Source organism: Myzus persicae, unplaced genomic scaffold, assembly GCF_001856785.1.
Source record: "Myzus persicae strain clone G006 unplaced genomic scaffold, MPER_G0061.0, whole genome shotgun sequence".
Taxonomy (NCBI): Eukaryota; Metazoa; Arthropoda; class Insecta; order Hemiptera; family Aphididae; genus Myzus; species Myzus persicae.
In genome coordinates this window covers 3849-31636 of record NW_019104340.1, presented here as the reverse complement: position 1 = coordinate 31636, position 27788 = coordinate 3849, and the positions used below count along the sequence as shown (strand labels likewise).

General features: G+C 35.4%; 2 protein-coding genes and 2 long non-coding RNA genes across 6 annotated transcripts; 2 read left to right on the top strand and 2 right to left on the bottom strand.

Annotated features, from left to right (window-relative positions):
* Positions 1–2867: 2867 nt before the first annotated feature.
* Positions 2868–12968, top strand: LOC111041314 (glutamate receptor ionotropic, NMDA 3A-like). The gene is made up of 13 exons (XM_022325532.1): positions 2868–3215; positions 3674–3971; positions 5820–6026; positions 6097–6330; positions 6397–6604; positions 6713–6846; positions 7857–8004; positions 8076–8378; positions 8945–9100; positions 9170–9231; positions 9357–9473; positions 10156–10482; positions 12154–12968. The coding sequence occupies exons 2-13, from the start codon at positions 3775–3777 to the stop codon at positions 12503–12505; spliced, it is 2445 nt and encodes an 814-aa protein (XP_022181224.1). The 5' UTR covers positions 2868–3215; positions 3674–3774; the 3' UTR covers positions 12506–12968.
* Positions 12969–13542: 574 nt separating this feature from the next.
* LOC111041311 lies at positions 13543–14661 on the bottom strand. The gene is made up of 2 exons (XR_002605314.1): positions 14550–14661; positions 13543–13634 (listed from the first exon to the last, which is right to left on the bottom strand). It is a non-coding gene; the product is annotated as an uncharacterized LOC111041311 (long non-coding RNA).
* A 293-nt stretch (positions 14662–14954) lies between these two features.
* LOC111041310 (ras-related protein Rab-3) lies at positions 14955–21382 on the top strand. 3 transcript variants are annotated; one of them, XM_022325530.1, is made up of 5 exons: positions 14955–15133; positions 15748–16002; positions 16211–16329; positions 16666–16837; positions 21133–21382. In XM_022325530.1, the coding sequence occupies exons 2-5, from the start codon at positions 15781–15783 to the stop codon at positions 21274–21276; spliced, it is 657 nt and encodes a 218-aa protein (XP_022181222.1). In that variant the 5' UTR covers positions 14955–15133; positions 15748–15780; the 3' UTR covers positions 21277–21382. The 3 variants fall into 3 exon arrangements, with proteins under 3 accessions (XP_022181222.1, XP_022181221.1, XP_022181223.1); XM_022325529.1 differs by having other exon boundaries at positions 14957–15612; XM_022325531.1 differs by lacking the exon at positions 14955–15133 and adding an exon at positions 15503–15612 and having other exon boundaries at positions 15675–16002.
* On the bottom strand, positions 16210–16659 carry LOC111041312. The gene is made up of 2 exons (XR_002605315.1): positions 16409–16659; positions 16210–16355 (listed from the first exon to the last, which is right to left on the bottom strand). It is a non-coding gene; the product is annotated as an uncharacterized LOC111041312 (long non-coding RNA).
* Positions 21383–27788: the final 6406 nt, after the last annotated feature.

Sequence of the window (27788 nt, the reverse complement as noted above, 5' to 3'; positions counted from 1 at the left end):
AAGAAGTCATCAGTAAATTGGAATTACACGAATATTTAGAAATGTACTTTGTTGAGCGCGTTAGTCTGTATATTATATAGATTGACGATGCAGTTGAAATTATATATTCAATATGCGTCTAGAGAGGAAATTGACTACATGTTGTTTTTAATTTAAAAGAATACTGGGTCGTATATTTATTTTTACGTTTTTATAAGTATTTGGTGTACACGAACAACTTATTATACATCGTCCTTTATTTTTACTAAAAGTATTAAAATTTAAAGACCAAAAGGACTTGTAAACAAATTAAACCCCGTGTTTTCATACGAAATCCCAATTAATAGTTCAAATTTTTCGAAGTGTGAGGAGAGTTTAACAATGTAATGCAAATATTTTAGTTGACTTAATTGTTGTTCAGCGAATAAACCTCAAAAATCTTTGAAACTATTATGATATAATAATATACTTGGCTTCAAAAACTTTCCGGTCCACCGAAAAATTGAAGTTTCGTGGAAATTACTGTATACCGCTGCACCGTAGTTAAAATGAGAAAATCAATACGTATACATAAATCGTATATATTCAATTTTAGGTGTAGAAAATAATAAATAAAACTCTTGTAGTAACGTGTATCTCATATTATTATATAGAATCCGAACAAAATTTTATTACCACGTTTATGTCGTTAAACCCAAAACACTATTAGATAAAGTAACCGCAGACGTGCGAGTGGAGGGAGTACGAGGATCCCCGAACATGTTTATTTATTGCGATATTTGTGAGAAAAAAATTTGCACATTACATAACGTATAGTGGTCGCATTTATAGGACGACACGGGCAAAGTTTAATACAGAAATACGCGTCTGAAATATAATAATATCCTCGTCGTATTCTATATATAGCTACTATTTAAGGGCGGTGGTCAGAGAAGTGGTCGCACGATATGGACCGCGGTTTCCGATTCGGTGAAAAATTGACGTGTGCGCTCACGTACACCCACATAAAATATATACCGCGGTATTACCGGTTAGAATTACGACGTCTGCAGCAGCAGTAGTCATACTAAGCGCATATAACTATATTATGAGGTTGTGCGCGTACCTATGGCTATACGGTAGGTATTTGGTATTTTTTTTTTACGACGTAAAACGTATAAACGGATACGAGAACTGTGCACATCATTTCGGAAATGTGCTGATCGCGAAGAATTGTCGGATAAGGAAAAAACTATTTATATATATATATATATCACTCAATAATATTGTATATCCGTAATATAGAAACCGGAGGAGGAATAAACCGAAACATGGTGTTAAACCGTATGATTTCGACGGCGAAAACGCGTATGTATTAAATGGAAATATAGTACACGAATAGGGCGTTTTGGTTTTTACATATTATTGTCCATGAAATAATTGAGTGAGTTATTCATTCTGCAACTATATATATCACTGTGAACAATATAGTATAGGGACACAGGGTTTCCAGGGTTTCTGCATACCGGTATATACGGTATTTTAGATTTAGAATACCAATATACCGTGATTCGGTAAATACCGTATACATTTATTACTTAAAATGTACGTAAGTGCAGATCAGGCATCTTGTAATAATTTCAAACATAACGTTAAAAAATATATATATGTAAGATTTTCCTGGGCTGAAACAACGATTACCGAGATACGGTGTTTTCGGTATTTACCAAGGTATGGTATTTTCGGTAATCTCCGAGGTACGATATTATCGGGTAATTACCGAGAAACGGCATAACACGGTAGACACTGGTATCAAAATTATAAATACCGTCAGTCCTGCGATGTTGTAAATAGGTACAACGGTTTTTGGAATTAATGTCACATAATTACAATATTATTGTGCGACGGTGAAATCGTATAGGTAAACGTTCGTCCGCAAAACGCAGTCGGTGCCTTCATCTTTATTCGTTTATTTAGGGTCTCCGATATAATATTATATATATTTTGACCTCCCGCTGAGTCCATTAAACGAATGATTTACCGGATGAACGAGTCATTAAACTCGAACAGCGATACATATACACACGATTTGAAATATGGAGTATGAAAAAAAACCACCGACGCTGGTGATTAATTTTATTGGACAACCGCGGGTGCTGTTCAGCTACGATATTATAATCATTTTTTCTCGGTACCTATGATTATTTTCGAATCGAGTCTTCGAAAATAAATTTAAAAACACACCCAGCACCCAATGTACATATTCTATATGGGTACGTTATCATATTATAATAACATTATTATTATGATAATTTCCTCTGAACATGTTAATACAACACTAGTTCGTACCTACACGGTACATTGTTTAAACACTAAATTCAAATTAATATCCTTTATACATAACGGTCGACAGTCGTCTATTATGTTGATGGAACTGTTTTCCTCGTTAATAAATCACTTTGATGTGTATTATATTTCAGATTGCTGAAGTGATGTTGTTTAAAATGTAAACAAAAAAAACATGTTAAATGTTGTCTTCACATCAGAATATTTAAGAATAAAATATTAAACAATATTGCTATACATCCAAGTGTTATTTTGCGACATTTCACACAACGTATGATAATAAAATAAAACATACCGTTTTCGTTTTATTCTCGCGCACATTTGAAAGTTCTTAAAATGTTATTACATTGCGCAGTGTTGTCGCCATAGTACGGTATACATATAGTAACAGTGAGTGTTGGAGTGTGTGTGTGTGTGTGTGTGTGTGTGTGTGTGTGTGTGTGTGTGTGTGTGTGTGTGTGTGTGGGCGCGCGCGCGCGCGCGTGTGATTGATGATGATGAAATGAAAACGGAACAAAAGTGTACGGGATAGTGGCGACTGCAGTGCAGGACCACCGGTGTTCTAATCCGTTTTAGTTTTCGCGAAACAGATGGTCGGAAAAATGATTACAGCGAGACGCGACGAAGAGACAACGGCGACATGATATTTTCGAAATTCGCCGCCGCGGTCGTCTGTAGCTCACTCTCCGGCGATGCACAGAATAATATGCGTCACGCCGCACGTATTTAGTCGTCCGAATCGATAAACCGGGTACAATACGCGTCCCGGGGTCGGGACGTTTCGAAGTTAAATATTGGTTCACGTGCCCCGAGGAATACCGCTTTTGAATGGATGATATGCAAAACTTTTTATTAAAATGTTGACGGTCACGTATTGTATACGACGTGGTGAACACGGTACGGACGGTCAGGTGCGAAACGGTTTCCATCGGTCCGAAAATAATATAATAATATATATTCGCATATACCTACAGCTGCAGCGCGTATAAAAATATAATATACGTCTATACTATACGCGTAATATCTTAGAACGCAATTAAAACTTTGTGTAAAGATCGCTTCGACCTTAAATACATATATATACACGTTGTCGGTTAGCAGATATAAAGTGGTTTTTTATTTTAGTGGTGCACCTATTTTTTATTTTTTTGTTTTGTCGACGATATAAAACACTAAACGTCTTTTGTTGCATTTTTTTTTTCTTTTTCCGCCACAGATAAATTAGTTTAAAGACGAAGTAAAAAAGTTTTTTTACTCCTGCCCACGCGTACCTCGCGTTTATTTATACTGTATATACACAATTTGTACTTCACTATAAGTGCGTGGGTATTTTTTTTTTAACTTTTATTTCCTGCTCTTTTATTTATAGATGGTTATACGAGGGCTTGGAAGAAAGTCGGCACCGTCGGTCCGTCTGGCACCGGCGGACAGTTGGTCAAGTTGGACTCGGTGGTGTGGGCCGGCGGTAAAATGGTGCCGGCCGTCGGTCTGGGCAGACGGGCCGTGTACAGGGTGGTCACCGCCATCGGACCGCCGTTCGTCATGCACGCGCCCCTGCAACAGGATCGCCAGTGTCTACGCGGCATACTATGTTACCAGATGACGACGAGCAGCAAGGACAACATAACGATGATATTCAAGGACGTCAAGTTGGACGCAAACAAAAAGTGAGTCAAGCGCAGTTAAGCCTCTGAGAAACGCAGTCGAAACATCTATAGTATAATATTATACCAATTACCAAGGTATGCGATGAGTAGAGGAGAGTAGGAGATAGTGGCTAAAGTAGTTGTTACAGTTTTCACTATTTTTTTTTTCCAAACACTTGTGATATTATTCAAAATGGGTAATACCTGGAAAACAAACTAAACAAAAATCAAACACTCATGTTAAGTCAGAAAATTTTTTTTTTTTTAATTATGGTTATTTTGTATTGTCGGGCGAGTCGAGTTTCATTTACGTATTTTTCAATTATTTTCGAGTTCAATATTTGAGTACCTACTCAAAAAAAGTCAAGTACTCGACAAATTACATGTGTTCAAAAAAAAATGGTCGATTACTTGGTATTGCTTGAGTATTTTAAATCTACTAGAGTTTGGGTTTTTTGAGTAATTCATATAGTATTCACATTTATTTTTCGATAAAATACTATTTATAGTATTTTTAATTTTTAATCTTTTAAAACTGTAAAACGAATACTTGATTTAAGTCAAGTAGGTTCTTGTATTTACAAGTACAAAAAAACGTTTAGTCGAGTCGAGTCGAATATTCGACTAGAAAATGTTTCCAAATTCGAGTACTCAGCAAACACTAATATTTTGCGACAATCTACCCCGGTTGGTTGTCTCATCATCACGGGGTGAGCCCCGTCCTAGTTAAATCAAAGGATAGTCTTCATCAGTAGTCGGAAACCTGTTGCCTGCTAATCATTTTTTTATGGCTTGCAAACAGTACCGGATCTACAAATTATGTAACCCGGGGCACAACATAATATTAGCGCCCCTAAAAGTTACCAATAAAAAAATTCAGGCTGCAAAACATGTTGAATTTTCATGATATTTCATTATAATATTCTAAGAATATATTTTGATATAATTTTATCTGTTGAACTAATTAAGTATAGTAATCAGTATAAACTATAAAATAGCAGTATAAATATTATACTTATTGGATTTTTCCTAATCAAATTGATTATACACTCTGGCGTTATTCTAGTCAGAGTCAAAGATAATGACGACCGACATACTTCGCTACTGTATAAGGATCAATGTAGCTCGTGGCTCTGATATACGTATATCGTGTATGCATAACTGCGTGCGTTTGCAATAGTTTTGTAATTTTACTAGTGACTCCTAAAATAATTATGGCGACTAAGAAAAGAAAAATTTGTGATGAACATCAATGTTTAATTTGTGTCAAATCAAGAACTGCTCAATTCAAATAAATTGAATCTATCATAAATAGGTAGTAAACTCCAATTCGATAAAATGTAACAAATTTAAATCATATTTAGTTTGACCCTAGTGGCCTAGTATAAACACACGTGTGACAACAAGCTACTCGCAATTTGTGACAATAAACCACAATCTACTATTTGACAACAAATTAATTTTGTGAGTTATCACTTTATCAATAGGTACAGACGAAAATTACACATCAACGTATACGTTAATACATTAGTTATTTGTCAAGTTGTCAATTACAATGTTAGCTATAATAATACATACCTAAATTGCAAATATTAAATGTATTTACGGAAATAAATTAATCTTATAGACTTAAAGTTCCCTTTTTTCGTTTTAAAATTCGACCTAGACGACCAGAATCAGCCCACATAGCCAAGAAAAAAATTATTTATAATGAACATAATAATTAATACCATCTAGAGTTATAACTGGTATTGTGACGATTAATTTGTGTGACACCCAATCTTCCCTTATATACATAGTATTATTACTTACTATAACCGTATATGGTATATTACAATAAATTATTGTCTCCACGTGTATGTATCACAGGTTGTTGCCGGAGACCTATTGCTGTTTTGGGTTATCCATAGACCTGCTGGAAAAGATGTCGAAAGACTTGGAATTCGATTTCCACTTGTACTTGGTCGCTGACGGCACGTTCGGATCCCGGAAACTCCAGTGGAACGGAGTAGTTGGTGAACTTGTTTCCGGTACCGCACACATGGCATTTTGTCCGCTAAGCGTCACGTCTACGAGGTCCACTAGAAATTATACAACGCCGTAGAACGGTGCAGATTAAAACTGACAGGGTTTCATTTTTTTTTAGATCGAAGTTTGTAGACTTTTCTACGCCTTATTTCTACAGTGGCGTTTCCTTGATGGTCGCCCCGAAGAGAAAGACCAACGTGCCACTGCTCGCGTTTCTGTTACCACTGAGCCCAAACTTGTGGATCGCTATATTTGTGTCGCTTCACGTGACAACAGTGGCAGTAGCGTTGTACGAATGGTTCAGCCCATTCGGGTTGAATCCCTCTGGCAGGCAGAGATCCAAGAACTTCGGGTAAATATATTTGTGTTTTTACGGTTTCATACAGCGTCGAACAATAACTGTTATTCGTGTTCGCAGTATGCCCTCGGCGTTGTGGGCGATGTGGGGACTGCTCTGCGGCGCTCTCGTCAACTTTAAAGCACCAAAATCGTGGCCAAACAAATTTTTAATTAATGTATGGGGCGGGTTTTGCGTTATATTCGTGGCTAGTTACACTGCCAACATCGCAGCTCTAATTGCATCGCTTCTATTTCAAAACGCCGATGTGGATTACAACGATCGAAATGTAAATACATGATTGTATCGAACACTATCGTACGATTATAATATTAAAATACTACTGTAGTTGATAAAATGTACACTGTACGACTTGTACGTGATATTTAATTTTCAGATGTTCTTGATGAAAGTCGGATCGGCTAAATCGTCGTCTGCAGAAGTTTATTTGAAAGACAAGAATCCTGCTCTATGGCAACACGTTCAAAAATATTCAGTTCCCGACACGGCGTCGGGCATGCGAATGTTAAGGTATTAAGCAATTATTTACAATAATAAAAAAAAATGATCCTGTAAGATATATTATAACTATATAACTATAAACTTTATATTTTTAAATCAGCTTGAATTCGTGCTTAACAACAATATTTTAATTCAATGAGTCACGACAGTAAATGTCATCCGACACTCGCTTAAAAAATGTTATTGATGGATTGCAATAAGATCTTGGTTATATACGATTTTATTTACATGTCTGGCTGTCAGGAAGAATTAATGAACTTGGGCGATTTAGTATAGTAGATTGTAACGAGGATCAAGTTAGGAATATAATTTTGAGTTATAGTTAAGTGACAACGTTGATGTCTTCGTGATGGTTTTCGTGAGACATTATACGTGCGCCAGACGGATGTCGTTATTTGACTAAGACAAATATACTGGAATGCTTGGATGGTTTCTAGTGTTAGATGGTCTAAATGTGCTCCATACATGTCTGAATAGAATATATTATAGTCACACACTCACACATATTAAGGTCTAAATAAGGATTTGTAGGCTAGATACGTATTTGTTATTTCGTGGATGTTTGGGACGAAAAAGTGGTTGCGAAGTCTAGTCACATTATTACACGTTAACTTGTTTCATACTTTTTTAGAAATAGTCTTAAAACATTTCGTTTTTATTTTAAAAAATCAACGGTGCAAAGTTTTTTTTTGCATGATGAAAATAAGCTTTTAGTCTAAGAGGTTAATTGATTTGACGGGAAAAGATACAAAACTGTTTTAATATTAAAAAGAACATTATTCAGATTAATGGACTAAATTTAACATTTTTAAGTTAACGTATAAAATTATTAACACTTTTAATCTACCGGAAATGCTGTCTCATTATGTTGATATAATTTTAACTGCATAGCTTAATTTTAATTAGTAATTTCAGGTTTAAAAATATATCATTTTGATTTCTTATCGTGTAAACATTTTATAAAATATGTTATAATTAAGAAGTGTTCTTAACTAATATAATTTTGTTTTAAATTTTAGAAATGGTAGCTTGGACGTATTTATCGGTGACAAGCCCATTTTGGACTATTATAGTGGGACCGATCACGATTGTAAGCTACAGCCATACGGAGATCCACTGTATGACGACGTATACGCAGTGGGAATGACCAAAAACTTTATCTTAAAGGTCTGTTGGCTACTTTGCGTGTTATTGTTATAATTAAAATTGTTTATAATAATCGATTTTGTGTGAAACAGGAAAAGGTGTCTGCAGCTGTTTCGACATATATCAACAACGGTTTCATGGATATCCTACAAAACAAATGGTTCAGTGATTTACCTTGCGTCAACCGCGAACTGGAAACATCGGACATTGGGCAACCAACACCACTGGGCGTAGACGCATTTTTAGGAGTTTTCCTCATGTTGGGTTGTGGAATACTAGCGGGCGCCGTTATACTTTGCCTGGAACATGCTTTTTATCACTACGCATTGCCCAAACTTCGGCAGAAGCCTCCAGATTCAATATGGAGAAATCAAAATATGATGTTCGTCAGTCAAGTACGTCGAATGACATTGCTAAACCCGTCGGTATACAGGGCGTGCCATAAAAAACGGATAGATTTAAAAAACAAAAACAAACTAAAATAATTGATCGAATTAAATTGTTATTTTATTTACAAGATACTGTAAAAATATGCGATTTGTGCGTATGTAACACAACATTATCCATGTGGTGACCATCTCCAACGATACATTCGATAAGGTATATTATCCTTGCAATATTATAATATTAGTTATCTCACGTGGAGTTTCACTTTGACTGATCACTGGTTTGTGAAAAATGTCCCTACTACGAACTCGTCTTCGTGTGTCTTAGACAAAACATGGCGGCAACTGAAACTGCATTGGTCACAACCGACACAACAGTCTGAAGCCCTCTGCCTCCATCAAGAATAACCTAGTGATCCGAATCCATCCGTTTATTATGGCGCACACACCGAATCATTAGAAAAAAATTACTGTTTTTAAAAAACATTGTAACTAACTATAGTAATTACTGTAAATTGTAACACTGGCAGATAACTAACTTGTCATCTATAATATCACATTTTTTTTCCTTCCAGAAACTATACAAGTTCATAAATAGCGTAGAACTAATATCGCCTCAACACACGGCCAAAGAACTAGTGCACACTCTACGACAAGGCCAAATCGCCTCGCTGTTTCAAAAAAGCGTACGGCGAGTGAGTTTGCCTTTTATGCATCCGCAACACGCACAGGTTAGCATATGTTTACGAAAAGTCTATCACGGAAGGTTATAATATCGTTTACCCGTTCTATTGTTACAGAAAGAATTTGAGCGTAGGAAACGGAAAGGTCAATTCTTCGAAGTCATCGAAGAGATCCGAAGGTTTGTATGTTTTGATAAATGCATTGTCTGGCGCAATATTGTTATTATTATTAATTGTTGTTATTGTGTCTTATTATTGTTATTAAATGTGTGTTATTTGACCATTTGTGTTTATTCACTTTCAGAATACAAAGAGAAGAGAGGGACAATAAAAAACAAAACGTCAGATTGACACTATCGAACTCTCCGACCGCAGGACAGTCTCCGAAACGAACGACGGCGAAATTTTTGTCGCCGGCTAGGTAAAACTAACTTGCTGCATCTAATCATAAATCCTAAGCCAATATTAAGGCTGCCGAAAACACATTGTTATTTCGTCGTTTTGTGTACATTCTGACCAATAAGGAGGAGAAAAAAAATATATTTCTAGAAGTCCAATTAAAATAATTTTGAAAAATATTTGTACACCTTCTTATTTTTTTTAGGTTATGTAAGAAATGGATTTTCGAATTTTTTTAGTAACGCTAGTAAAGATGAGTTTTAAAAAAAAAGTAAATTCCTTTGGTACTATACTAATTAAATAGTAGAAAAAAAAGGAAAATCCACTTCCTACATAACCCAGAAATGAAAATAAGGAATTCAAATATGTTTCAAAGTTAAAAACTAGCTTTTGGTAGAATTTTTCTTCGCTTTTTGGAACTTTCGATTTGAAACTTTTTTGATCGCAAATAATAGTGACTTTTGAGTTGTGATTGTACATGTGTTACAGATTTCCAAGAATCTTAGTCGTAGTTTATCTTTAGTTGTATAAAGCGTTCGGGGAACTCACTCACACTAATGATCAGTATTTAATATTTATACACACACAGTCACACACCACTCACGATGATAATTGGGTATTGCCTAAATCCGACCCCTTAAAAATTTTTCACTTTCAACAGCCTTAACAAGATATATATATATGATCAAAAATGCGGTTTTCAGGTTGAGCCTGGGCAGACGTTACAGCAAGCAAAGGTCCCGGAGCTCGGGGAACTTGAGCATCCGCCGGTACAGCACAGACGTGGCTAGTTATTCGGAGACCGTAGGCCGACGACTGAGCCAGGGGGCGTCTAACAGCCCACCGGACTTCAACACGCGAAAACAACTGATCAGACGGTCGTCGGGAAACCCCAGCCCGGCGGACTCCAGCAGGATGAGCATATTTTCCGCATCCGAACTGATCGGGGCAAAACTCAGCAACAACAATTTGTACGTGGAAAACGATCTACCACGCAGCCCCAACCTCCTGTCTCCTGGTGTATTTTTTAGGTACAACTCGTCTATAAACTTCTATAAACAGAGCGATCCATGTATTAACTGGCCATTTTTTTTAAAGATTTTTACATATATAGTTTGAACTGTTAAAAATTGTAATTAACATAACACTATAGATTTTTACAACAACACAATTTCACCACAATGTTTTTAGATGTCCTAATTTATTTTTATGACTTCACTTATATTTAATTTCATATAAACAATTTTAAGTTTTATAATGCAACATAATATGTACCTACTTTGAGTTAAATATTATTTATACTTTCTATCGCATGAGGGGTACATGGGTACCTTTCGCACAAGACCCTAGTTATTAAATAAAAACCCCAATGGTTTTTTAGTTTTCAATATTTGAGGTACTCTGTATGTGAGCACTTTAACTTACTACCCTAAAGTATTTAGTTTTTGAAACTTCATCTAAAATTAGTTCTATAAATATAAAAACCGAATATCAAAAGCGCAAAGCTAATGATAAATTATCGTAAGTAAAAGTTTCCTGCAATAATCCGAAACAACCAAAACTTTGTTTTTATATTATAAAAAGATGCCAGCTGTGTTGAAGTTGTTCCCTGCAAATTTGAATAATTTTCTGAAAAGTTGGTTGTTATCAATTATTTGCATTTTGCATACTTAATTTTTTTATTGTTTTCTACATAATTTAGTTTATCTATACATACACTTCTTCTTGCTTCTTTTTGTTTAGATAGAATTTTTGATCAATTTTTTCTGTAACAATTGTTAAAATTGTAAACAAATTACCTGTACCTAATGGAATTTAAAATCCTTATTGGTCCTAATTTTTGTTGTGCAACCCTGGAACCAAATTTCTGCTCACACTTAGGATACTTTTGTGATTTTTCTATTTTTTTGCCAACAAGCATAAGAACCTGTCAACATAAAATCACTACTAATAAGTCGAGTTTAAAATGCATATAGTGCGCTTGTCGGTTAGTGAGATTACCTACGCGATTTTCAGGGAGGTTAAATTCTGTTATTGAGACCACTTCAGGTTAATACTCCCTTATATTATTTTATAACAATATTGTAGTTTTCAAGAAAAGAATCCAATTTATACTTGGAAAAACTAATATTTTGGAAATGTATCGTAAAATCCTGTAAAAAAAGTGAATAAGTATTATACGTATTGCTTGTACTTGTAAGAAATTGATGTCTCTGCTTATGCTTTACGTTTTAAGTTTTAATAGGTAGACCTTACATTATTTTGTCTTGTAGATTCCAAAATTGTATTAAAATAATATGAGGCAGTTGATACTTGCTGAATAGCCTGTGGTAGTCGTATAATATTAGAATAGAGCTAACCAGAGACTCGGATCACAGGTTGTTGCAGGGAGAGGGATGATTTGTATGATGCCCACCCCTCCTCCCTTAAAAAGGAGGTTCACAAGTTGTATTAAATTAAAACACACCCCTTTAAAAAAATGGGTTGTCGCGATAAACGATAAGTGACTACCTTCTATATTAATTGTTTGTTGTAAAATATATACTATAGTGTTATATAAATACCTGCAATTTCGAGTCGTATTAATATGTAAAAAAAAAATAGTTGACTCGTGAAAATCAGTGTGGCCGGTTAAACAATGCGAACAAGCTCAGTAGTTAGCCGGTACGCTATAGATCGCTAATTGTGCGACAACGTTTCAGGTCGAGTTTTTCGTCGGACACGTCGTCGTCGCGACCCGACTTGGGCATACAATCGCGGAAGTCGAGTTACTCGCAGGGACCGCCCCGGGTGGTGATCAACGGCGAACAGCAGCCGACCACCCGTCGCAAGTCGGACGACGAGCCGCCGGCCACGCTGCCGCGGATCGTGGAGGTGAAGCGGGCCCGCCGGTCCAGCGACGGGCACCGGCCGACCAAGAACCGCAAGACCGTGGAGGTGTTCCGGTGGCTGAGGCAAGCGCCCAAAACGGAGCTGGAGGCGCTGAGCAAGATGTCCGAGGACGAGATCAAGCACTGCATAATCCAAGCGCTCAAGGACAAGGACCCAACTTGATTGCAAGTCGACGGCGCCGGTGGTGGGGGCTGCGACGACGGCGACGACGACGACTACGACGCCGAAGACGCAGTCCCGTCGCAGTTCGCGTAACGCGGTCGCCGTCTCGACTCGCGGTGCAGCCGCAGCTGCAGCTGCAGCGGCGTCTAATGATTGTTATGGTACATCGATCGCATACAAGGTGCCATGTAAATGATTGTGATGAACGAAGAAAAAAAAAATGCGCTCATTGTTTTTGTTATTACCTACATAATGTTATGTTTCTCTCTACGTCTGTATTTGTTTCCTCCGATAATAATAATATTATTGTGTATAATCATCGATAGTATAAAAATAACAATAATGTATTTTACATTTAAATGTTTAATATTTACAATATTATACGGTAAAAGAAGACTGTCTGGCCGGATATTCACGACAAGCTCGTGGTCGTCATGTAAATGATTATTAGGTAAATCGATGCTCAAGTGCGTAGGTTAAGTGCTGCTGCGATGCTGTTGCTCTAGTTTGGAACGACCAGCGAGATAATGGGACGTCTCCATTTCGGTAATAACTCGTTATTATAATTATAATAATACCCAAATTGTTGTAAGCGTATCGAACCCGTTGTTCCATAATATGTAGTCGAATAATAATACTATATTATATTATTATAATATAATAATATTATTTTAAAACGTGTTTACATTATATACTATTATTATTACTATATATTATATTTTATGCTCAGATACAAATACTATATTATATTATTGTATACTGTAATGTTATCGTAAAATTATATTAAACTATCTGTTCATGTAAATAATATATTTATATATAAACTTAATAATATAAGTAATAATATTACTACTAGACATAGGGTCGTTACTATTATATATAGCTGTTTCTTGTTGATTCTTAAAAAAAAAATAATGTTTCGTCTATTTTCTACGTTTTTTCGTTATTCGTAATCACAAATAATATGTTTATATTACATTCAATATATATATATATGTATGTATAATAAGTATGAAGTGTGCCAGTGCATAATATTATTTTTGTTTTTGTCGTTGTTGATGAGGTTGAGCCAGGTTCGTTGTTTATTAGCAAGCGGTCGGTGGATTCTTCGTCGAAACCATACTGAAACCTAAAAAGTAATATATTAACTAATATATTGTGCGTATTAACTTTTATCATAATACAATATATTATATTGTTAGAATATCGAATACGGTACATCATATTATTTATATTTATATATATTATATATACATATGTATATGTTTGTGTGTGTACTGTGTACATCATATTATTATATATTGTCGTTTGGTTGATTTATTTAAAATTTAATTAAAGTCAATTAAAAAAAATCAATTAAAACCCTAGTTATTTCTTCAAGCGTGTATTGTATTATTATAATAGATAAGTTTCCTGAGCTCGTGATTATGATCCGTGTAACTGAATAACTTTTTGGCCGCACACAGAACGTCGTGCGATATTATAATAATTTCATAGTTAGTATAATTCATAAAATATATAATTATAAGCGCGTGCAGACAACGACGACGACCTTGAGAAGAACAGCTGCGGTGCAGAGTAAATAAAATTAAAAAAAAAAAACGAAAATGAAAAACTAAATCGACTACGTGTGTGCGGCCGATGGACTAGCGTTTTTAACTATATTATCATAAACCTAACATTCATATTATATTGTTTACACAGCTTTCGGAAACCAGCGTCCTCCTAGTGCAGACTACAGGTAACAACAATATTATCATCGTCGCACGTAATCATTTGACGGCGATCGAAAAACAAAACTCTGTCACCCCTATATAATTCTCCGCAGATAATATTATTATAATAAATTATGAGGCCGGACGACAACGTGTGACAAAACACATTAATTCGTAGTGTCCAAAAGAGGTGCGAAGAAGAGGATGCCATGCTGACGACCACGACGTATAATATTGTTGTTATCATACTACGATAATGCGACGTCAGTAATAATAATAATAATAATAATAAATAATAATAATAATAATAATACTAATGTTATACCCACAATCAAGGTGTGATAATATGTAATCCTCTTTGCATAAGCATAATATAATATAGTAATAATAATAATATTATTATTATTATTACGACGATATTATAATGAAAACTGCTGCGGGCTCGGCGACCAGCGAGGTACGTGATATGCCGCCGGCGACCAACAGGTTAGTGCGTGAGCGGAACCGATGATAATAATATCGCATATTATAGCCGAGGACACGCGCCCGCGTTTCCGCTCGAAGAGGGCACCACCGCCCGGTGGTGACGGCGGCGGCGGCCATAGCGCTAGTCGTCGGGCGGTGTCGCGTGTGCGCGCGCGAGTCCTCGCTGGCGCCGAAAATCAATATAGGCTCTACGGTCGTTTTTCTTTCGGCTGTTTTTCCTACTCGTTTTCAGTTTAATTTTTCCGCCCGTGACGGTAACCACTCGCCGCAACACCGCGCCAAACCGCCAAGCAATCGCCCGTATTCGAATAATATTCGTCTCGTCGTCGTCGTCTTCGGCCATCATTACGCCAAGATAAACCCGCGGACACGACGTTATCGCATACGACAAATCGGAGTCCTCGGCTAATCGCTCCTACCGTGCAAGGTACCTACACGTTTTTAAATACGCGCGCGAAAAATTTTCCACCGATAAAACACATATTATTACTATTATCATTATTAATTTAAAACGCGTTTCGTGCAGCGCATCCGATAAATCCGCGACACCAGGTGGCGCCCCGTCGTCTCGTCGTCGTCGTCGCGCGCATATCGATTGGGCTTTTGATCCTTTTCGCTCGCCGTGTCCGTGTTAGGTATACCTTCGCCCGCGCACGAGTGTGTACGTGTGGCGTGTGTGTGTGTGTGTTGTGTACGTGTGCGTGTGTGTGTGCGCGTATTTCCGGAACGTATCTCCTGCTGCACGTAGGTACACGGCCGCAGCCGCCGATGACAAACGTCTGAACTCGTAGAGGAACTGACGCACTTATCCTGCAAGTTTGCGTGGGAGGCGGTACGAACCCTACCCCCACCCCTCGTCCAGCGGTATTACAATAATATCATAGTCGCCGTCGAGTTTCGCACGAGGTAAGTCGTAGTGAGGTATAGTGAGGGTTACAGTGGTATTAAAATATATTATTATATACCAGATACCTGTTATACCGCGATATAGATATAGTGGGTTTTTTTTCAACCGACGCCCGTTTGTTTTTGTTGGTGCAGCGTCTTTCGTTTTTCCGGCGCACAGCAGCAAAGATGGCCGGCCAAGACGGTAAATGGCAGAAGGAAGGGTCCGACCAGAATTTCGATTACATGTTCAAGTTGCTCATCATCGGCAACAGCAGCGTGGGCAAGACGTCGTTCCTGTTTCGGTACGCCGACGACAGTTTCACATCGGCCTTCGTGTCCACGGTCGGCATCGATTTCAAAGTAAAAACCGTGTTCAGGCACGACAAACGGGTCAAACTTCAGATATGGGTGAGTGTCGATGGTATATCACAACCCACAATCCTTTTAAAAAATGTAATACTTATAGTAATAGTATTATACGCATATATTATATATACTCTGTTAGAGTCGTCCAAACGTCCGGTAATCCTACATCCTCCGCTTTGAAATATGCATAACAAATGTCACGATAATAGGTACATAGTAATATTATCATTATTATTGTCTGCTCCTACAGGACACGGCGGGCCAGGAACGTTACAGGACCATCACGACGGCATATTACAGGGGTGCCATGGGGTTCATTCTCATGTACGATATCACCAACGAGGAGTCGTTCAACAGCGTGCAGGACTGGTGAGCTTTTTGATAAATTATGTTTCCTATATAATAATATGACATTTATATATACAAGCACGTAGGTACCTATTCTTACTGTATACCCCGCAGGGTAGTCCTAATTTCGTTGTGAGAGAGGTCGTCGCCGGGTGGCGGGAGGTGGGGGCTACGTCGATTACGGACTTTTTCGTAACACGACCACTCTGTGTATCCGGTTCTTATCACGTATATACATGATAACGATATGACCTACTATATGCAATAGAATAATATATGATATTACATCACCTTATCGGTGCCGAATGAAAAGATTATGTGATATATGATTTTGTACTTACCACCCATCATTCGCAGGGTAACACAGATCAAGACGTACTCTTGGGACAACGCGCAGGTGATACTGGTGGGCAACAAGTGCGACATGGAACACGAACGTGTGATATCGTACGAGCGGGGCAAAACGCTGGCCGACGAGCTGAACATCGAATTCTTCGAGACGTCCGCCAAAGACAACCACAATGTCAAGGTCGGTGCAGTACAACACCCGTACAACAATAATATATTACTATAATATTATAATGATGATGATAAACCTGCAGCGCAATATGCAAGGTAGTATCAAAATAGGTGCACGCGCTCCACATGAAATGCATAATACTATAGTGCATAACGCACAACGCGGTGTTTATACGGTGTGCGAGTGCTTATGTCGCTGTTATATGGGTCTTACATAGGTCCTATTATAATTTGCACCGTTTCCCGAAAACCCACATCGTCTGTACATAATTGATAACACTATGCATACATTATTATCAGGTATGTGCGTAATCCCGCGAGGACGACGTTATTATTATTTTTGCGGTCGTCCGCGCCCCGAACCAGCCCGGGCTGTTATCGTCGTTTTTAATGCGGTTCGAGTGCAGGTCGAGATTATATATTATTATAGAGAGGCGTAGGTGGTAATCGCGGGGTGTATATATGCGCAGAGTTTTATCGTCGAAAAATGATTAATCGTCGCACTCGCACCCGAAAACTCCCTCGACTGCCATCAAGATACGTCGTTATACACATATAGAGCATAATAATATGTTGTACGCAACACGATACATTGAATATTATTATTTATTATTTGCCAGCCTGCGCGGCAGTAAAACCGTCGCCGGAGCTGAACATTATATATATATATTATTATATGTAATATACGCGGTCTGCATCGTAGCGAATATATTATTATTTTTATTATTGAACATACAGCATGATCGTTTTGCTATCACAACACTCGATAGTACTCGTACGGGGTTAATTTCTGTCGATCCGCGAGCGTTTTGCGACGAAAGAATCGCCCTGTACATCGACTTTTCATTATATATTATTTCCTTCCGTTTAATCGGTCTCTCCGCGCTCTAATAAATTGGGTCCGCAGTCTATTATTTTGTTTATATATATATATATATATATACTTGGTGCTTTTGACAATATTGTTTCTTGGCAAACCTTAATCCAATAACGTAGTACGAGCTCAAGAGACGTCGTCGCCTAGGGCGGCGACACAGCAGTAATCAATCGAGTCCGACCATCACGCTGCGGGTCCGTTCCTCGCGACACGTGCGCAACACCGCTTTTCGGGCATTTCGAGTTTCCTTGTGGGTCAACTCTGGGCCGCCGGGTCGATTTCCGGATACTTTGTCTTACGGCCCGCGGTGGTAATGAAATAACATAATAGTAATAATAATAACAATCATACACGACGCATCTTAGCCATCGTGACGACGAGGATCCGCGATGACGTGGTTGTCGACAGGCTGGTGGTATTTCCTCGCCGCCGTTGATAAATCTGTCCCGGATAGATCGCATACTCGTGCGAAATCACGACGCGATTGGACAGAATGAACGCCAATGATATGCATGGTTTTACAGCGGCGGGGAAAACGACTCGGGTGGGCATAATAATTGCAGCAACCGCGGGCGAATAGGGAAAAACGGCGGCGCCTCCGGGAGCGTGAAAAAGCGGAAAAACACCGCCGTCGACAATCAACCGGTAACCCCCACGGCGTGTATACTCAATTATTTCCACTTGCCGGGTAAACGGCGTAATTACGTTGCGGGTGTGCGGCCGTCCGGACATAGTTTATATTATGTAATTACGCGAGACAGAGTGTGTTCCGAAATAATGATTCATCCGATCGTGTTTATTGGTTGAAACTTCAGTGTAATTTTACACTGCAGGCCGGGACGGGGATAATATGCCAGCCATTATACGTTAATTTTTCCGTTTTCGTTGTACAATGTATACTCACAAATATCAATGTGACCCACATTCCATGCACACATCTATATAATATAATAAGCGATATTTTTGTCATTGTCCTGCACTCTGCAGATCTCCGTTGGACCTTATCGTCAGCCATTTTTTTCCTTAAGTCGTTCGGGGTTACATACAAGACAATCTTTATGCACCATCTCTTCTATTCATATATATATATCTACAGTAAAAATCGTTTATAATGACACCAGTTGTAGTGACATATCGGGTTTTAAGACCTTAAAGTAAAAGACCCAAAAATGTATAGTTAAGTTTTACAATTTAACTTTTATCGGCAGTTATGACTATCGGTTATTGCGACTTATTTTCCTCAGTCCTTTTAACTTCGTTATAAACGATAGGTACTTACTGTAATTGATGAACTGAAAATTCGCATTACAGAGTACAGGCGCCCGTCTTCACTTGATGACGGTCGTCATTCTCTAACGGGTTTATGAGAAATTTGACTATTGCTCAGATGTGACGTATTCCGTGCAAGTTATGCGAGGGTCACCGGTCGCATTGAACATTATATTAAATTGTTCCGTAAACATTGCAACAAACATATTTTAATGACGTAATAATTGCTAACTTTTAAGACTTGAATCAACTTTTTTTTGCACATATTTTACCATAAATATTAGGGTGATTTTTTTTTAAATCGGATGAATCATTATTGATCAGTCCGTATAAAAAAATTCAACAGTGCCGTCATCCATTCATTCTACATGATCAGCGCTTTTCGTTGACGACCGCGACGTCCCGATACCGTAATAATAGTAGGGACCTACTTGGTTATGGGTACATAAAGATTTATTATATTGTGATGACGTCGTACATCAACTGCAGATATCGGCAAGCGGCGGAGTATGAAAATTTTTTTATTAATTTCAAAACACTCATTAAGGCGTATTACGGCGAATCATAAAAGTTAAACAGGAACAAAGCGATTTCACATGAGCTGTTGCGGATATCGCAGTAAATATCTTATAACAATGGCAAACTTTTATCTCCACGCTTGTGTATACGAGCCGTAGACTTCCAAAGTAAAGACCCCATAATTATAATATAACCACCGCCGGAGCTTTTCAGAATATTGTTCTTTTAAACACCCCAAAGGCAGCAAAATATATATTAATACACAGCGACTATATACGGTTGAGCGACAAAAAGGTTTTAATCGCTTGCAAATACCGTCTCCCGTTTAAGGAAGACTTTAAACTTTTTAAATTTCATTACGTTAATTAACGTAGACGGCGCTTATCCGCGACACCTTTCGACTTAATGTTTCGCAATTACAATATTTTTCTTCAATACCGTCGCCGGTTGTCGCGGGGTTCGGCGCAATTTTCGTGGGAGCATAGTCGGTTTATTCGACAAAATCTTACGGTTCCTTCATATATTTTCACTTACATGACGTTACGTATTTGGAATATTATTTTACGAGTTCCTTACCAACAGGTATGGCTTACAACTTTTCTCATTACGAATTTTGGCTTCCCTGTACAAGTTTAAACCTACATAATATGAGTCTAACCATGACTTCAGACTTGATTTACTAATCCATCTTAATTTATTTTCTAATTTACTTAAGATAGTAACTTGCACGACAAGATTATAATTTATAACATTCCGCTTTTATAATTGTGAAACACTGAAATGTACCTAGGTAAACCTCCAGTATCTTGAATATTATTGTATAATTGGAAAAAGACAATTAGGCGCCAGTCTACATACCAAACAGAGTTAATTAATTTTGGTTTAATGGTGTATACCAAACAACTTTAATTGCACATAGTATATTTTGTGTTTGAGTTGCTATACTATATTATTATTATTCAGGTTAAGGTATTATAATTCTTGTGGTAAACTACAGTTTTTCAAAATCTCTTTGCCCTCTACTGAAAATATAAAGTATGTTAAATAGTCAAGTAGATAAATTTATAAATTTTATTATTTTATGTTAAAGACTTAAGTATTGAAATTTAAAAAACACTCACGAATAGTAAGTATAAAAGCAGTCGTAATTAAAAGTGAAATTCCACGGGCTTTTTAATTTAACTGTTAAAGCTATGGTGGAATTTCCGATTAAAGTTTCCAAAATAAAAATTTCAGATACCACGTATATCAACCACGTCTTTAAAATAACCAATTTAAATTAATAATAAAAACACCGTCAACGGTTTCCAACTTAAAACGACTGATATATTATTACATCTACTACATATTCATCGAGAACTAATAAAAGATGACCTGTTGTAGGTACTCGTGTATTGTAGGTCAGTCGGTGCAATTTGTAATATTATTTTATTGAAATAATAAAGACGATGAGGATAATACTCATATGCAAGACGCGCCTAATATTATGCACTAAAATGTACTACTATTATTTACTCACGACAACACCATATATTATTATAAACCATTATAATGGCATTAATTATTGACGTGCGCGTATGGCATGCGACTGTGTATGGTTTTTGCACAATTAAATCAAAAATGATCTGTTTTGTTTGCAGGCCGTGTTCGAACGACTCGTCGACATCATATGCGACAAGATGTCCGAGAGCTTGGACTCGGACCCGACACTGGTGGCCGGGGCCAAGGGCACCAGGCTCACCGAACAGCCGCAGGGTCCGAACAATCCGAATTGCAACTGTTAAGAGTCTTGTACCCGGTTTCGGATACCCACCACGGCCCCGCGAGATACTTCAAACAACAAAACCCGTCGCAGCAGTATACCGAAACACACAAAAAGACATTTAACAGAATTAAACAATTACAAAAACCAAAAAAAAAAACCTCAACATTTTCAAACAAACTATACACTAAAACCGATAACCTTGGACAGCGGGTCGTTCATATATATATATATTATATATTATTGTAGGCTGAAAAGCAATGAGTACTTAACATACAACACACATAATATTATATATGTACTTACGTGTATTGTATATAAAACAGTGTTATGATAGAGCCACTATCTCATCTGCAGATATTGTTTTAGAGACGTCGTGTGTCCGTTTTCTTGTTACTGTTTGTTTTTCAGCGAATGCTTCGCTAAACAAAAATTTACACGAAATTGTCACATAATATTAATATTATTTAAATTTAAATTTAACAATAACAATGTACAATTTACTGGTAGGTACTTATAATAATAATAACATAATATAATACCTACCATTATATTCTACGCCGGACAATAATCATTTTTTTTTTCGATTTTTACGGTTTTAGTCGAGTTATCACTAAATATTATTAGCCGCGACCGTACTATGTTTCTAGCACAACACTTATTACGACGTTACCTATATATTATAATACGACGAGAAATTCAAATAAAAAAAAAATTTAATTTTGACGTGTTTTTGAGCGGATAGAAAACAACGCGTATACGATTGAAAATTAATATCAGTTTAGGTACTGATTCCCAAAGTTTGCAGCGGCAGCAGTGTTTTTTTTTTTTTACTCTCGTGTTTATGATTTATTCAAAATAAAAAGATGAGTTAAGGTGATGGTAATAATAATGTAAAAAAAAAACTTGTGCGCGAGTGCTTTCTGCGACGACAACCGATGACATCGAGAACAAAAAAATCAAATTGTATTAACTTTCGATCACGTTCGCGGCGAACACTCAATACGGAATATTCGGTGTATAATATAATAATAATGGTAATAAAATATTGCTATATCTTATACTTGACAACGAGTTGACACATTTTTCTTTTGTCTCCGTCGAGCGGCGGCGGTCCTCGATCTAGATTCCTCGGTCGGTGGTAGGTAATAAATGTTGTGCACTACATGGTATTAATTTACAATATTTATGCCAGCCACGTCGTAATATATTCTTTTAGGGTGCTTTCGACGATACAATATTCGACTGCGTTGTATATAATATATATAATAATACACTTATACCTGTTTACCAGCACAACGACGACAACAACGATAAAAGTAATATTACTATCGATAACAGACTGATTATTATTATTACTATAATAAAATTCGTCAACGATTATCGCCGTCGATAAAAAATATACTTTTCTCATAATATTATTAAATTGTGCGCCCGAATGAATTTATAGTAAAATAATAATAATATAATTACAGTGTAGGTACACGGTCGCAGACCGTTCTTATATATTCCGCACCACTCGGCGTGTAGTTATATATATATACATAATATCTAGTTGAACTATGCTATGACTAGTACTTACTACTACTACTATTACTACTACTACTACTACTAATACTACTACTAATTAAATAATAATAATAATAATAATAATATATAGAGGTACTCGTGTTAAAAAGATTTTCTAGTCGAATGATGTTGATGCGTGCACTTTAGTGACGCGTGTATACACATAGAGCAGGTAGTTTATTATTATTATAATATTATATAAAAAAAAAATTAATAATAATATTATATTATATATATATATAGCAATTGATTGTTCGTTTGGTCTTGATGTTTGAAATTTATCCCGTAAAAAATGAAAATCGTTTTCAAAAACGAAAAAAATTATTACCTACAATAATATGCCATTTTGCATTACACGGTAAATAACAACGTTAACGTGTATTATACATATACATATTTAATATTTATAAATAATTGTATTTGATTTTTGACTACAGTTAATTATTATTAATTATTATTAATTATTATTAATTATTATTATTATTATTAATTATTATTATTATTATTATTATTATATTATTACAAATTTATTAATATATTATAATATATAGGTAATTATTATTTCGTGTATAGATAAATTTGAATAAAAACTATCAAACCAAAATCGTATTCGTATTTTAACTGTTTAATATTTATAATTAATTATTTATGTATGATTTAGTGGAATGTACAATAAGTTTAACCTTGTTTTATGAATTATTTCTGATGTTAAAGGCACAGACACCTGCACGCTGTAAGGCATTAAATGTTTATATTGTGCCTATAGGTACCTATATAGAAAGTGGCTAAATAAGTTTTTTTCTATTAAACTTGATTATATTTTTGACTTTCCGTCCATAATTAATTGTAATATTATTGATAGAATTTGTTGACATAGAAGGTACTAAACCGATGTAAAAAAAAAAAAATGCTTATAATATGACATAAAAACATTGCAAATGACTCAATACCACGGTTTAAGATATCTTAAACCGTGCTCAATACACATTTTATATTTATCTTAGAATATGTGGAAGGTGCCTAAAAGTAACATTGGTCAATAGTTTAAGCTAGATGCTAAGAGAAAAAAACCATCCGCTTCTATTGAAATGAATTAAATTGACCTAAATTTATAAAACATTGTGATTTGTGATCAATAATATTTTTGTTTTGTTATTAAATAATGACCTATAAATATTATGTTTAAGAGGACGGGAGAGAATACCTTCGTGTATTTTCTCCGTCTTACAAACGTTATACAGCATAGAGCATTTACCAAGTTCATAATTGCAATCCATTTTTCTATTTGTCATTTTTAAAGTCAAGTGACTCATAACACATTTTAAGGTACAATTATTATCTAGACGTCTCGGAAGCTTTAATTGATATTTTAATTTTCAAGCAAATTATGTTAGTTTTCCCAAGCATCACAAATTCGAGAGTCTTATAGTATGCTCATTGCTCATTAATTCGATTCTACTTAAATTTTCGTAATTTAAATATCACTAAAAGCCTCCGAGATTATCTAGAAAATATTTTATAATCTTACCTTTACGTTTTATAATATTCACAGATTTCGATATTGCCTTCTTTATAATTTTAATTTTAAAAACAACAGAGTAAAACGGATTATTGTGTGAACTCAAAATTTGCCATGTACGTTTGTAAAATGAAGACAACACATACTGGTGTGGTTTCCACAGTTAACATTGTTAATATTAAATTATTAAAACTTATATTTTCAGTTTCAAATGGAATTATTAACGTAGGTGTGTTTATTATTTAATGTCTATGATTTATATAAATGTCCAACTTCAGTCAATTCACCCGACATAATTTTATCGTTATATGTACTTGAAAAATTCAATGACGCCTGCAAGACTCGAGTATATAGTAAACATTAAAATGAAATAACATATACGATGTACCCGTACACTGAATACTGATTAGTATAGTGTGTATAAATAGTTTAAACCAGTGTTTCCCAACCTTTTTACTACCACGGATCACTTCGACAACATTTTATAGGTCGCGGATCACCTCAATTTTACGCAAACTAGGAAGACCTTTTTTTTGCTCATTAACAAGAATACGCAAAATTTATTGAAAATTTTTTATTATTTTACTGTACTATTTTATATAATTATTAAACTTTACTAATAATTTACTTAGTGTGATTTTATTACGGTAAAATAAAATATTTTTCGCTGTAAAAAAATAATTTTTAATAGAAAACTAAGGTACCGCGGACCACCGGTTGCGAAACACTACTGGTTTAAACGATCTATAGCAGTGTGAATTGTTCTTATCGTCATGAAAACAATAACCGAAAGTGAAAAGTATTTTTGAAGAAAATCTTATCGTGTGATATAATAGGTAACAGAAGACAGGTTCGTTTTCTAGATGCAATAATTTGATGAATAATTATTATGTATATTAATAATTTATTTTTAATGTCTTAGAACTGAGAATAATAATACTCAAATAAACTGACCAGCGAAGCGAAACCCCTGTGTTCTATATACACCTCATACATTATATTCCTGTCTGGTCTTGTTTTTAATGTTTTTAATTATTTATATCGTAATAATGTGAATGTATATGCTATCACTGTTATTATTATTTGTATTACTATGGTAGCATAATAATGCTGGCTCACATCCGTAACGACAAATATTTTTTTCTGTTGAAAAAAAAGCGCTATTCATTTAAATTCATACACATTATAGTGTATTATGGTTTGTATAGAGTGTACAGGACGAATATCTCAACACGCATTCTCTACAGCGTTATCACGACAATTGCCAGATAACGGATTTCAAATTAAAATGTATATACTCATTAGGCAAACTGCCTCGGGTCTTTGTAGACAATGAGTGTTTTTTTTTCTCATATCGTCCGTGACCTAGTTTACAATCGAGCCGCAACGTTTGTATACGTACATAATAATATTATTGTGTTTAAAACACGCGGGGTCGACTTCCGGTTTTACACTGCAGCCGACATCATTGCGTAATATAACGAATTCGCTGTGGACATTATGCCAAGCCATACGGGTGTATGTTAAGCACGTAAAACTACAATATCAATAGTAAATAATTATTGTAAATAATGTTTATATTATTATTTTCCGTTCTACAGACACGTTTGTTTTATTAAAAATATTTCATGATTGACCATTATTAATAAATTGCAAAAACTAAAATCGTCTTTCTACTCATATTGATATAGTATCTGTGGTTTATCACAAATCATAGCAAAATTATTTCATCTATGACCCAACTATTATCAACCCAATTATGTCAACATTGTTTTTTTACTTTATAATTATTTAATCGATACAAATACTTAAAAAACAGCCATAATATTATAAACAACGGAAAGTACATTATTTTATGTGTGTAATCGGCGTTAAATATAATTGAGTGTTTATCACTTCGTTAAGTTTTGTATTACACGCCATCATGACCACTTGATAGTTGCTTCCCGATACAAGGTTCACAATCAGGCACCATGGTCAGTGGACCCACGATAGTGTTGTAGCCAAATTAACCAAATTAATTTATCCTATTCAGGACGCCGGGCGAGATATTAAAAAAATGGTGAGTAGGTGACAGCACTACTCCATGTAGAGTAGATGTTGAGTGTACCTAGTCATTGAGTAAGTCACTGTTAAATTAGAATTCAATGATACCTAAATCATTGCAATCGAAAAAAAATTCCAAGACGGCCTGTCAGCATATTTAATAAGTACATTAATTTATTATATTATATTTAGATATTACATTCCTATCATAGTAATTTATTTTAATATACTATAGTCGGTAGAAGATATTGTAGTTTGAATTCGGGTAATTTTATTTTCGATTTTCAGCCTCTAATAGCTTGTTGGCAGTTATTATTATTATTATTATTATTATTATTACTCAGTATATTGAGTCCGATATTTTTTATAGTTCGAAGACGCTCGAGGTACAAAGAATATCCTCCTATTTTCCCTTCACCAAAATACTAGAATTTAATAATTTACATTATAATATGTTTAATTATTTATTTAACTATCAATAAAACTGTTAAAACTTTATAGTTAAAATATTATTTTAAGTAATATCTATTTAAAATGTAAAAAAAACATTACAGATGAAACTCCATAAAAATTATATAACATGATCTTAGAAGCAAGAATGTCAGAATTATGAGTATGTAGATCAATCGATGGGTGACGTTTTGCAATTTTGTGTCGAGATGGGGGACAGTTCTTTTTACGGTGGGGCTGAAACTATTTATCAGTATTAGCCACTGAATAATCTTAACTTAACGGACAACAAATCATATGTTACAAAAAATGTAGACAGCCGAGCAATGAGTATTTAATTATAACTATTTAAGTGTAGCTAAGACTCACTTATATGCTTGTACGCAGTTGCAGTAAATAAATTATTACATATTTAATATTTTGTTTGATTGTAAGTACAATATGTTTTTTTATTTTTTGCTTAGTATTGGTCTAAAGCATCTATATTGAATGGACCGATTATGATAATAGGTATATTTTTATTTTATTTATTTTAGGTCGTCGAGTCGTATATCTTCAGTCTTGCCGGATTTTATATCCATATTGACGAGTCGGTGGACCTATAACCTACTTCAGACTAATTCTAAATATTTGCAGTTAAATTTATAAATATAATAATTATAACATGATTGATACAACAAATACTGGGAAATATAAATTTTCTTTTGACGTACAACAAATAGCAAAATTAAAAAACGCTAAAAAAAATAATACTGGAGTCAGATTAGAACTTAAACATAAACAAATTAAAGAAGGTGGATTTTTACCAATACTTATTGCAGGAATAAGTGCAGCAAGTGCTTTGGCTGGAGGTGCGAGTGCAGTTTATTCTGCAATAACTGATGCAAAACACAAAAAACTAATGGAACAAGAAACTATTCGACATAATAAAGAGATGGAAAAAATTATAT

Bases quoted from the DNA above. Each gene is read 5' to 3' on its own strand.
- LOC111041314 (XM_022325532.1), top strand. From the start codon at position 3,775: ATGGTGCCGGCCGTCGGTCTGGGCAGACGGGCCGTGTACAGGGTGGTC. The intron at 6,027-6,096 runs GTCCACTAGAAA...ATTTTTTTTTAG, and splicing joins CTAAGCGTCACGTCTACGAG to ATCGAAGTTTGTAGACTTTT. The intron at 9,474-10,155 runs GTAAAACTAACT...TGCGGTTTTCAG, and splicing joins AAATTTTTGTCGCCGGCTAG to GTTGAGCCTGGGCAGACGTT.
- LOC111041310 (XM_022325530.1), top strand. From the start codon at position 15,781: ATGGCCGGCCAAGACGGTAAATGGCAGAAGGAAGGGTCCGACCAGAAT. The intron at 16,003-16,210 runs GTGAGTGTCGAT...CTGCTCCTACAG, and splicing joins GGGTCAAACTTCAGATATGG to GACACGGCGGGCCAGGAACG. The intron at 16,838-21,132 runs GTCGGTGCAGTA...TTTTGTTTGCAG, and splicing joins AAGACAACCACAATGTCAAG to GCCGTGTTCGAACGACTCGT.